We start from the raw sequence: 13,654 nt of genomic DNA, 5'->3' as shown, positions 1-13,654 counted from the left end.
CAAACCATACAGACTTCATGCAAACAAAAGTTTTCTTCAGTTGAAAGTTCTTCAGTTAAAGCAGCTTCTGCTTTAAAAGCGTTATTCAGAATTCACTGAAACTTTGTACAAAATGTAATGCCAAGACCACCATCAAAACCACTACTGGTTTTGTGCATCTTTTAACGCACAAAAGCTTTAGAAGTTTCACAACTCAATCTGTATAAACAACTAAGACAGTTTCATTAACAAATTTGTTTTACTAATACCCACTCCAAAGAGGACTTAGACAAATTTTAAATCATTACAAGGATCCCTTTAACTGTACAATGCTGAAGCTGTATCGCATACTCATAATACTTCTCTAATTCCATTCAGATAATGTCAACTTGAACAACTGGCTAAGCTTTGTACAAACAGCCTCTCACAACTGTCAATGATAAAGCACTCATACGTAACTGGACTGACTGTACGTGGGACTTTAACACTTCACGAAAAAAACCCCTAAGACCCCCAAAATACAGAGAAGAAACTCCTCGGCATGTACACTCTCTCTTTTATGCATGGTTTGGGGTTTTTTGTTTGCTGGGTGTGATTTTTATTGTTTTTAAATCACGGGGCTTAAGTTAAACATTCAGCTTAAAGATGAAATTATTATTTAGAGTATCTACATTCTGTATTAAATCAAGATCAATCCAGTATGCTATTGGCTAAGCACTTCCTACATGTAATTGTGCGATGTAAGAAATTACCCTGATGATTTTACAGCTGATCCCATACGTTGCCCAGTAAGAGTCTTTGTTTTCAATTAAGATTTTGGGGTTGTTTATTTTTTAGGTTTTTTTCTTTTTCTTCTCCAGTAGGAAAGGGATAATGTTTGGCTAGAAAGCTCCTGCTGTTCCCCTAGCTAGAGGAAAAAGAAAGAGATTCAAAAAATATTTTAGAAATTATTCATTCTGGCAGAGGAACTAGTTTAATTGGCATGCGAAAGGTCAGATTTAGGTAGAAGAGAAGCATCACCTGTAACACAGAGAAGGAAGAAAAGACTTGTGGGCTGGCAATATCAGTAATATATTGAAGGATCTCTCTAAAAAAAACCCCCACAGTAATTGCATATGTTTGGTTGTTTTTTTAAAACAAACAAACAAACAAAAAATGCACCGTGGAAAAGCTTCAAACATATATGAAGAAGTACAGAAACATCCCTGAACTATTATTTCTGAGGCCATTCCAGTATCCAGTCATATTTCTTCTGTGGAATATATACAAAACTCTGTGCACCTTCCCTGACAAAACCATCAAAAGTTCATTAAAAAATAAAAAGAACATTAGATGCAACTTTATAAACTGAGATGCAGTTATAGAACTCTGCACTTGTAGAACTAAACAGCTGCTCTCTACAAAAATCCTCAGAGAAAAGCCTTTTTGATGCTTTTAAAAAACTAGGAAGTAAAAACCAGATGAAATTCTGGATGTGTTCCACATCACAGTAAACATTCCAGAAAAAGTCTGGTTACCTACTAATATCAGATGTAATGATGCAATACTTTACCTCAGAGGAGAGTCAGAACACAGACAACTAAGCAGAGTCGCATTTGTATGTCAGATTTATGTTCTAACAATATAGACAACTAGGGCAGTCAAAATACAGTTACAGTAGCTTTACCTTGAGAGGAAATGCCCTGTTGCATTCTTTGCAAAGTGAATGCAGATGGAAGTGTCAAATCAGAAATCATCAAGAGGAAGTTGATCCTCAAGGCTATGATGACTATGATCATATATTCTCACCATCAACAAAAAAATTCTCCTGGAAGTATACAACTAAGTGAAGTGGTTAACATTTCTTATATTGCTGATTTTAAAGAAAAGTATTGTAGCAAGACAAATTTGTATTAAGTAATTAAGCTGCATGCTGGCTATAGGGAAATGTGTTTTGTGACCAGTTACAGTTTAGCATTTTTACCAGCACTAAATTCCCTCAAATTTATATTACTGAAATCTTAAAGCAAACCACTCCAAATGTAGGCTGTAGACAGAAATACTGCAAAGGCATAAAGGTCAACCTGACTGCAGGGTTTTTCAGTAAGGTTTTACCTTATTAATGCTGTCTATGACTCTGGTGGGCTTTGGATCAAATCCCAGTCTAGCCAAAGTAACCTTTCTGGAAAAACAAACAAAAATCCCCCAAGGGAACAGACTTTGTAAAAATTTAATGATATAAATGAATATATTTATGTTTGAAGATTTATACTGCTATTTTAACCCAGAAATAGATTATGTATTACTACAGCGTTGCCTAACCCTGGAAGTTAACATCACTGTCATAAGCGCAGCTTCAAAATCAGCAGCGTAACTATTAATTTATATGGCGCATAGTACAATAAAGTAGAAAACCACACACAAATTGCAGCATCAGCTTAGAATGGATGTTTGTCCAAAAAGTAATGAAGTGTTGGGCAGAGTGTATTTTATTGACACTTTTAAATGCCTCATCATGATTTACCCGATAGGCCTAAGGAAGTTTGACATGAAAGTTACCTGATGTGAAATGTTTGAGTGAAACCTGAAAAGGTTTGTAACAATTTTAAAAGCAGGAATTACTTATCAGCTCTCACAACACATGGTATCATCCCTATTTCCCTGAGAAATCATGCCACGCAATAACCATGTAAAACAAAATACAGCATATTAATGCAATCCTGGATTAGATAGAAAAAAAAAATCATGCATAACAACTGTTTATGAACCAACACTTAAATGCTACTGCAGTTATAACTATTAAATTGCAGACACTACATATGACAGTCATTAACAGAAATGGTAACTAACTCAAAACGTATCCCAAATAAAGAAAGCTGATTAAAAGTACCATCCTGCAGTTAACCATGGAAGTCAACATTGTGATATTAACATTAGTTTCTATTTCTTGATTTTTTGAGTATGTCACTTAACTTCATTTACAAACATACAAGCACTCTACCTTACTGAGGCCTATTTTCATATGAAATTTGAAAATAAACTCACCCTATGCCTGAAATGTAACTGGTTTTCCCCCTCCTCCATTAGCTTAGTTTAGCTCAGTAACTTAATTTCCATAACATAGGAGGATCTTTTAGCAGGGAAGAGGAACGATAACATTCAACACAGAGATGGAACCAAGAATTACAAAGAAACCATTTTACCACCTATTTTAAAGCAATCATAGTTGTGAATAGCAGTACCTGGGCACAATTGGGATTGTGAAAGAGAGTGACAATTACAACAGCACACACGAAGAAAAGTAATTTGCAGGCTTTCCTATTTTTGCTAGTACATTCCAAGGAGGTATACAATGCATACACCAGCATACTGGGTCAAGTATCACATGCAGCACCATGGTTTGTCAGTCAAAGAATACCACTGCTTAACACTGTATTTCCTCAAAATACTTCAGCATTTGCAACACCACAGTGAGATAACCAGGCCATGCCTTACCTCCCTGCTTCTGAGTTTCGGTGTGCAGTCCACTCTAGCCCAACTCCATGACAAGCCAAATCAGTCACATACTACAGCTCCCACACCGCTATATGGATTGGATTTCCACAGGCAAAAGCCAACAAGCAAGATCCAGTGCACACTGGGCAACAGAAACATCAGGCCCTCAGTGCCTTCACTGGCATTCATGTGCCGCATACCTGCTAAGCAATTGTTGAGTACTGATGTTGCATGTATTTCAGTCCTTTGCTGAATTAGTATTACATCTGCAGCAGTCCCTCGTAGCGAACATGTTTTCAGCATGACTGAAACCTACCAGAAAATAGCCAGAAAAACTGAAATCCTTTTTTCCCCTTGTTCTGGAGTGCAGTACACCCAACTATGCAAGACTCACCAAAACCCTAAAAGTGAAGGCATGCTACATGGCATTTAGCGAGTTATCGTAATTTCCCCCATACAGAAAAAACAAACAGCTCCAAAATCTCAGATTACACACAGAAGAAATTGTCGGTTGTCTCACAGGATTACAGGAATTAGTTCAACTGTTTAACAGAGCAACACACGTAGTATTCATTTTCCATTTTGTAGGTATGGGAAATCACTGTTCCTTAAGCATCTAATGACATTCAAAGAAATGCTTGAGATAAAAATTCATTTTTTTAAAGTGTGCGTGCTTCCTACAAGAAATAAATCAGAATAAAGACATTCCCAAATTGAAACAGTAAGGAGCAACGACAATTTATGCTAGCACACAGAGGATAAAGCATTTATGAGAGCTCCTTCACATTCCAGTTGTGTCATGAGGAAGAAAAACCCAGCATGTCTCCATTACATCAGAGGTACCTGAGAATCAAAGCTAAATCTCTTGTGCATTTACCAAGCACCCATTAGAGAGCTACGCAATTTACATTTCAAATTAGACATTATATTTATAAAATATTATTGTACTAAAAATCACAAGATTTTATAGAAAAACCCTCATCACATTCTATTAAATGCAGGAACAATGTTACATGTCATAGCTTCCGTAATTAAAACTGTAACACATTTCTTGTAACTACAGGGGCACCACTGTTTAAAAATCCTTTCAGGAAGGACAGTTTGCTTTGTTTCTTATTCTTTAAAGAACTGTAATTTAATGCAAAAAAAATGCTCAAGCTGTCTAGTGCCACAAGATTAAAATACTTAGTATCTTAAAAAAAAAAAAAAAACATTAACATATTTTTGTTAAAAACAAAAATAGTGGGAAGGCCCTAACTTCGAGGTTACTGAGCAAAGACATTCTTAACATTCCTGGAGTTAGAGACAGAAGAATATTCTCCTAGTATGTATTTTCTTAACCTCTCAAACTAATGAATACAAGCCAATAAAAGTCACATACATGGGAGACTACAGTGATCTTTAAGCCATGAACCTAAGGACAAATGTGAAAAGCAATTGCCCGTTATACATTACAGCTCCAATTCTATCAGTATGGCCAATTAAAAAATACAGTATTATGAGTATTTTGCAAAAAAATACTGTAATTGCCCAAAAGCAAACTCTGTTTTCCCAGGCTTAGTTTGCTGATGCCACAAGTCCCAAGTCAAATTTGTAGTTTATGCCTGGTATTATGTATTCGGTATGAAGTCATTGAAACATATCATTAATTGAAAACAGACATTAGGTTTTTATTGCCAGTAGGCCTTATTTCTTGAAAAAAAGTTGAAGATAACATCCTCTAATTTGTCATAATTTAGAAGAAGGAAAAAAAAAATCCTTAAAAAAAACCCCTAAGGAAACTCCACTTACAAAGAAATCCCTGAAAATTCTACCAAAGTTAAATGTAAAATCAGTTCTACATATTGCATTTTCAACCCCTCCACCTGTGGGGTTTGGGAATTGAAATGTGAAGTTTCTCAGAGTGTCTACATGAATTTAATAAACTTTTTTGTTTGTTTTGGGTTTGTAGTTTTGCTGTTTGGTTTTTTTTAATTCTTATTTCAGGCATGCAAAGGAGGACTTACTGTCTCATCTTAAAGAAATGCCTCAGATCACTGAAACTTGTAATGTAAGCCAATATTAAAAATTGGAAAGAAATAGCCCCCAGGTTCCTGGTTTGTTTGTTTGGTTTTTTTTGGTTTGTTTTGATTTTTTTTCCTTCCCTACTTACAGATTTTTATATTAAATTCTAGAAGAATTGATTAGCCAGCAGCTAAACATACAACTAAGCATGTTCCTTTCCTGCACTCCCTCTTGTCCAGTAGTTGTATCACCAAACCATCAAAATTTCTTTTGGAAGGATCATCACTAAGTGTCAAAACATGAAAAGGCATTTGTGTTATGTCATCCTTCTATACTTGTGTGGAATGATAGTAGAAGTACTCTATTATTAATAATCTTGTTATGTGGAAGAGAATACTGCTGGCCAAAAATCCATCCTACATTCACTATAAAAAAAATAAAATCCATCAAAAGCCAAAACTAACTTTATATTAAAGTGTCTTATAGGCCAGAAGTTGGAAAATGGCACTGACTAATTTCAAATATTCCTGAATAAAATTATTCATAACTTTTCAGAATCAAATAGGACAGAAGCACAGTGGAAGGAAGATAGGGGTTATAAGGAAAATGATAAATTTTAGAATAAATTTATTAATGCAGCTGAAAAAAAATCAATGCAAACACCTTTATCTTTCAGATTGTTTAGCAGATTACTGTAGTGCCAACCCAAAGACTGAAAACCTTCACAATTAATTTGATCTCTTTTGTAAGTTGGCAACTACATGTGTGAAAATTTTCAAATTTAGTTTTCCATGTGAGGTATCTGGGAATGAGAATGGATTACAGAATCAGTCTGTTTAAAACAAATATTGATCTTGAGAATGTACACCCAGGTGTATTGTAATTATAAGTATTTTACCATTCACTAAAATTTTAAATATTCCAGACTCTTAGGTAACGAAAGATTTTTAAACATTGGCACCCATTGCCATTACAAGGCTTCTCAAAATGGCGTAAGACAATATATATGTAGTGTTCCAGGACCGTACAAAGATCCCGCCTCAATAATTGCAAGAATGCACTTAATAAATTATTTTTCTATTTTCTTCTATTAATATGCAAATAGTTTATACAACATAAAAAAAAGTTAATTTGTACCTACTACAGGTAACATATCCATTTAGCTTTTCATCTGAAAGCCTGTAAGACTTGATGGCCTGCAAAGTTATTTACAGAACTCATTTGAAAGTATTTTTTAAAAATAATATTGTCCAGCATTTAACAAAATTGTGAGTTAAGAAAAAAGAAACCACTTAACAGCATTTGTTTTCTCCATTTTGTCAAGTAACTTCACCAGCTTAGTGTTATAAGGCAGGCTGGTTGCTCAGATGGACTGACTCCCTACAGTGATAGGCATGTAGTAAATTTGTTCATTTATAAAACCAGATGAAAGCAAGAAAGATGAAAAGTTTACAGTTTCAAAAGAACTGAAACTTCTTATTTCTACTACAAATTCAGAATAGGCACTGAAACATGATTCCTTAGGGACTTTTCCAGAAGATTGTCTCTTCGCTGGGCATCACTCCATTTTTAAACTAAGAGGAGAAAGAAAAAAAAAAAAGAATTATCAGGGCTACATAATTAAAGATTACAAAAAAAGGAATCACCATATGTATTTGTTTCCAATTTATTAATAAACAAAGTAAGTTATGTGGTCCAAGTTTAAGACACCACAATTACTGTTTCGGTTAGAATACTTTTAATTTCATTGTAAGATTTAAGCAGCATTGGAAATAAAAAATTACACTTCTCACCATGTAATTCTGCATATGTTATTTGAAAACTAAAGCCCTGAAGCATAGGGTTAAGACAGTCCTAAACTATGTCTATCTTTATGCTCAAAGACAGTAATGTTCATGTTAGAGGTTTACATAACCTCCTCTCAGAGAGGGATATTTTGAAAACTCCCTAGCTATACTACTCTACTTCCCCTATCCTTATTATGAGTAATATTTCCCCTAATATTTAATGCAAATTACCAACTTAATTCTTGTCAACCACAAAGACTCCTTCCATTTTCTAGACCCATAAAAACATCTGGTCATGTTCCCTAAACTTCCTTAAACAATCAGTGTTTTTCATGAACCACAGCAGCCCAAACTGAGACCTCAACAGCATTAAACAGAGGGAAATAATTATTTCAGATCTATTCTACACTCATCATCCACACAAGTTGTATGCCTCTTCTTGCTTATTGACTCATGTCCAATTTTTGATGAATGTTCTAATACTCTTAAGTAAAAAAGTATTTTACATTTCAAAACCATTGACCAAGAACTGTATCAAGGTGAGAATAATGCTTGGTAACAAATAATAATTTTGAAGATACCTTTCAAAACTCTATCCATCAATACAGAACAAGATTAATTGTACACTCTGTAAACATGTGTGCTTATATAACGCAAATGCCATCATGAAAACCAATCCTCACCTTTCTCTGTATCGTTTGAAGTTTATTAAGCATACCTTTTGTCTATGAACAGCAACTGTCTCCATCTTGTGAAACATTATGCATAGGAATGAGACTTTCACACTGCTCACTTTCTTCCGGCATTCTTAAAAGAAACACATTTATTTAAAGTTAGGCAGTAATATTAAATTGGTTGTTATGAATCCAACATAAGTACTGAGTACGCTAGTGGTTTGAACTGCAGCCATTAAAATCACACAAAGACCCCTTAACTTCATAAAGTATACTCAAGTTTGCACAATTTTCACTGCATGTCTTCGGTACAGCAACTATCATAGTGGCATTAAAGGGAAAAACTAAAAACAAACCACAAAAACTGCGACAGCTATTAAGAAGCTTCTTTTAAAAGGTAAACAGACTTCACATCTTTCCATTTTCTGAGCATTACATGGATTAATAAATGGACTGGCAACTACTATTATTAAGAAATTAGTACACCTGAATACAAAATTTGATGAAAATATATACAGTATGAGTACTGTGGCTTAGAGTATAGGATACTGGAAAAGGTAAAGAAGAGATAGGATTATACTTTGTGACTGCCTTACCTCTGAATTCGATGTTTTCTACAAATAAAGGCAAAAATTCTTCTGATTCCCACCATCACTGGATCCCAGTTGTTATAGTGACATAAGAGAGTTGCAATGAAAAAAGAAAAAAATACAGGGACTGCCCCTGCAAAAAATAACCAGGAAAACTGCACCTGGAATTAAAACAAAACGTCATTCATTCAAGAATAAAAAACAAACAAAAAACCCCATCTTGGCATACTGTCTATTTGAAATAATTATTATTGTAAATTTGAGATGAAGTTTCAGTTCTTTTAAATTGGGTGAAATATTACAAATATTTTTGTAAGTTATTTGGTACAATTTCCATAGCCACTGCTACTTCTAAGAAATGAACAGCCTTTCTGCAATGATTTGCAATGGAACACCCTGTTTGTGCTGTGTTGTGGATAAAGACTGCCATTTCCAAATAGTCTCATTGTTAGGTTTTAGCTGTCTGACTGGTACCAATGAGGAAGTCCCCTAGACACTTCAAAAAATTTTTAATATGAGATCTCACCTGAAAGATTCATGCACCTGTTTATTCACCATGAATGCACTATCACTGAACGGTAACAATCAATGCCCATAGAAAGACTTGACCACTGGAAATTTACAATAATTTTCTTTTTCATTTAAAAAAGGCAGGGTACATTATTTGCCCAATTTAAACTAAATTCTACCTGTATCTATACTACTACATGTATCTATCTACTACTACTACTCTTGCAAGTGATCATCTGAGACTGTTTAAAACTTAAAATTATAGCAGGTTAGAGAAATCAAGGGTGCAAGAACACGAACTTGTCTCTGGAATGCCTTTAAGGCTAACGGAGCAATGACCCATGAGCACAGCTCCCCCTTGCGGAGAAAATTTCTGAAGTTGAAGACTTTGGAGAAAAAAAGGTACAGTTTTGATACCCTGCACTGATGTTCACTCTCAAAAAGCTAATAAACTGCAGTTGTTAGAGCCTTATGTTATCCTTTATGAATTTCTGGAAGAAATTCATAAACACATAATTTACCAAATAGAGTATTTATATAGTTGTTAAAAATTTCATTGTAATTTCTTAAGATTCATATTTATGTCAGATTGTTACAGAATAATAAAGACCCAGAAATTAGTAATTATATATATTCTATAATTACCATACATTTTACAGTCATATGAAGACTGCATATATTCATAGAGTAACGTGCACATTATTAGCCATGCCAGTGGCATTCTTACGTAGGTTCCTTTTAAGAAAACTGGAATGCAGTGTAAAGACCAGGCTGGCCAGAAGCACAAACTGGAAAGCTTTAAGTTGGAAGCTTATGAGACTTTGGTGAGCACAGGGTTTGGCTTAGGATATTTTGATGTTTGTATGAGAGACATACTTGCACAAAGCAACCACAAAGTCTACAGGAGTTTGCCTTTAATTAGGGTCATTCATTTGTGCTTTAATACTAGCAATTCCTTTTTAAATAAAGTAAGAGGCAAAGCATTTACCTCCAACAGCAAGAGAAGATATAGTAGGAAATTTACTTTGTTGTCAAAGATAAGTCTTATTGGCCCCCAATGCCCTCATGCTGAACAGTTCAGTATCAGAAGGTGGTAAGAGTTTACATACCCTCAAACATACAAGCAGCAGCCACAAGCCAAAAGCACCAAGCAGACAAGAAATACACACAAGCATCTGATGGGAAACGCTTACACTTTAGCAAGTGACAAATACACTTGTGTCTACACTGAGATGTGTTAAAAGGCATAACTTTACTGGACTGTGTGGGGATGCCCTGCCAAAAAAGAAGGGCATTATCACTGTAAGAGAAATTAAGTTTGCTTTAACAACAGATGCATTATAAAAGTCAGGTTGAAAGCTATTTCAAAGAGTTAAAAGGTAGATTAAATTTCAAACTAAAATTTTAGCAGTGAGGATTATTTAAATCCAAAATAAAGAGCAGAAACAAGTGATCCTGCCTTCAGGAAACAAAAAACACCCCAAAACCAGTAGCTGCATGCTTGCAGTATATGCTAAATAATAATTATTCACATGAAATTAAGAATGTTATACTCCTTGCCGCTGATTAAATATTAAATTCAAATATTCAAAGGTAGAGTTGGAGTTCATACATAATTAAATATTTAGAACTGAGAATTCTACCCCACCAGCATGAAAAGAAGAGTATCTATACAGCTTGAAGAGTAATATAAACTAACTTCATATCGTTTCTATTCTAAACTCATCAAATTCTTTCTTTCTTTATATGCAGGGTTTTTCCACAGCTATTACCTCAATACTGGTGAAACTAGACTAACTTAAAGGAGAACTGTTAAATGGGAGACTAACATCCACCTGAAGCTAATAATATGCAATCAAGCCTTGTAGCTGCTACATTCCTTTGTGGTAAACCTGCAGATTTTTGGTTTTGTCTCTAAATTTTCAAGATAGGCAATCTATAAAAATTCTATAATTGTAAAGGTATTAATTTAAGGTGTGCTGTACTTGCAGTTATTTTATTCTGAAAAGTGCCTGTTCAAAGTAAAGCATTTGGCCAGGCATTGCTGAAGAGTTTGGGTACTTTTCATACAAGCTGCAACTTAATCAAATATATTTAGGCATGCAAGTGCCTGCTTGCAAGTGCAAAATTACTGTAACTGTCAATATCAAGAGAGTATTAATTACAACACAGTTCAACAATTATTAACAAGCTACAAGAGTAAAATAGTGTTCATTTTATACATTGTTAAAAACAACACTGCCATTTAATTAAAAGAAATTATGTTAATAATGCTCAAAACTTAGTAGTACATTACCTTTTGCATGCACATGTCAGCTATTATGGACAGAGGTATTGTAAGGCTTAGCGCAAGTGTGCCTATCAGTGATGAGGTAAGAAAGCAGCCCCTAGAAAAATAAACAACAATAATTATCATTGGTAGTAATAATAATGAAGAGGTCTTATTTAAAAGTCAAAAGACAACTAAAGTAATACATCAAACTGCAGAAGACATTTGATCAAGCTTAACTGTTAGTCACTGTTTGTTTTAGTAATCAAAAACTGAGATTCCCACACTCCATTATAAATCTGTAAGATTGCAAAAAATTCTTAACTAGATTACCAACTTCTTCTGGAGCAAGGTTTAAAATTCCCATGCAAACCTTCTGAGGCAATGGAATATTCACTACTTCACATGTAGTGACTTCACCTAGAAAAATCTGCATTTTGTTTGCATTTTGAAATAGTTTAATACCAGCTTACAGCAATTGAATCTGTTTTGCCCTCGTCTGTTTAATTAAAAAAGGTTACTGATGTCTAGAAACCCTACTCAAAAATAAGAATTTTTCTATCTGTAAAAAAATATTTCTAAATTAACAGACTGTGCTTTTTAGATCTCACTCTGAAGTACACCCTTGAGATCATTCTTCAGAGTCTCAGTAAGACTTCTCTGCATTCTACGAGTAGTCTCATCATATTTCCTAAGCAGGAACAAAGCCATTAAACTTCTCTAAATCACTGAGTCACAAAAAGCCATTGCAATATATTTAAGTGACAGAACAACAAAACTACATGCATACGTCAGAGCAGTACCCATTAACAGCCACAGAAAATGGGCCCTTATTCCCAAATTCCTTTGCAAGTCATATTTAGCTTGCAAACGACTGATTCACTGAACTAAATTACAAAAAAAAAAAAAAAAAAAAAAAAAAAAAAAAAAAAGAGAGAACCTCAAAGTATATGTAGGACAGACCTAACAGAACACATGAGCTCTTGAGATCTTTGGCATTTTGATATAAACCTAAGGCTCTATAAATAAAACATAACTAGTCTGAGCCATTTTGATACCTAGCAGAGAACATTAACATCCAATATAAAAAACTGCAATTCCCATTTTATGACCAAGTCAAAAGTTACCAAGGATAGCGACACTAGTTAGCAAAAACTCCTCTATGAAATAGCCTATTTACCGTATGAACAAAATAAATACAAGGGGGTATCTACCCACTTCAAATCAGTAATGCCCACTACTGAGTCAGCTTCTTATTTCAAAAGGCACCCAGAATTTATTTATTTATTAAGATAAAGGCAAATCTTCCCATCCTTGGCAAGTACCGAAAACAGTATGCTTTTTCTGTGGAACTGCAATCAGTTCTGCATGCAACTAATTTTAACAAAGGAAAAACTTGTAGTTGCAATTTTTGTTAGAATTCTGCAATTTGCTTTTTACCTACTCAGTCTTTATTCTGGCTACTGTAAAAATTAAACAGATGCAGCATCATTGAAACTATATTCATGAAATGTGATTCACTGAAGAAAATACTATTTTAATTCACCTCACTGAAGTTTGTTACCACCTTTTAAACACAAAGATTTGAACAAACATTTTCTAGAACATGACTTCATGCGTGTATTTCTCTAATTAAGCTAGCAGAGTATTCCCAAACCAAGCCATTAGGTCCTCCCATAAGACCGACTTTCAGCCAAGCAAAAATGACCAGTTTGGATATTTGTAATCACTTTGCATTGTTCTGTCTCTTTAAAACAAAGAAAAATGTACACAGGTGAGGAAGGAATAGAAAGGAAATAAAGCATTTTAGATACTCTGCATGTTTGCAAGCTTCCTCACCAATATTCTAAATCCCCTTCTATACCATAAGAGAATACTTCCGTATCTCTGCACTGCCTACTTCTGAATTAGAACCAACTTGTCCACCAGAACACCATGAATTAGAATAAACAGTATGGTATCCAATTAAAACTTATCAGCAGGTTCAAAAAATAATTAATTAAGAGTCACATCTACCACTACAGTATTTAATTGGCAATACGTGGATAGATGGAGTAAACAACTAGGTTGAATGAAATTATTTACTTCCAGATAAAGAGCAGAGGACCATACTAGTGGCACATTGGACAAGTAAAAGGATGATGTCAGCACAATTTCTGAAATTAGTCCTAGCCCAAAATTCTAGATGAGAGGAACCAGAAATAAAAATAGCTCTTTAATTGACTGGATTATCATTCTGAGTAATTACACAAATAGCACGTGTATAAAAAAGGCTGTACACACCCATGTACTTAACCCTATGCTAGTACTTGATTTTGGGATGAGAGCTAAGTTGGGGGGGGGGGGGCGCAGCTTGGGTTTTGTTTG

The 13,654-nt window shown here is 34.4% G+C and overlaps 1 protein-coding gene across 5 annotated transcripts in view; it reads right to left on the bottom strand.

Annotated features, from left to right (window-relative positions):
• Positions 1-1,121: 1,121 nt before the first annotated feature.
• The window catches only part of SLC35F5 (solute carrier family 35 member F5), a 34,421-nt gene continuing 21,888 nt past the window's right edge, over positions 1,122-13,654 (bottom strand). For 4 of the 5 annotated variants that reach the window (XM_035896715.1, XM_035896714.1, XM_035896717.1 and 1 more), the window contains 4 exons: positions 11,315-11,405; positions 8,515-8,669; positions 7,928-8,051; positions 1,122-7,031 (listed from right to left, as the gene is read on the bottom strand). In XM_035896715.1, the coding sequence (XP_035752608.1) occupies positions 7,970-8,051; positions 8,515-8,669; positions 11,315-11,405 (328 nt within the window). In that variant the 3' untranslated portion in view covers positions 1,122-7,031; positions 7,928-7,969. The remainder of the gene's footprint in view (positions 7,032-7,927; positions 8,052-8,514; positions 8,670-11,314; positions 11,406-13,654) is intronic. The other variant, XM_009641236.2, reaches the window with a different exon arrangement.

The sequence above is a fragment of the Egretta garzetta genome, unplaced genomic scaffold, assembly GCF_000687185.1.
Source record: "Egretta garzetta isolate BGI_Z169 unplaced genomic scaffold, ASM68718v1 scaffold416, whole genome shotgun sequence".
In the NCBI taxonomy this organism is placed as follows: Eukaryota; Metazoa; Chordata; class Aves; order Pelecaniformes; family Ardeidae; genus Egretta; species Egretta garzetta.
Note: the sequence above shows the minus strand (reverse complement) of the source record. Positions and strands in the feature narration are given on the sequence as shown.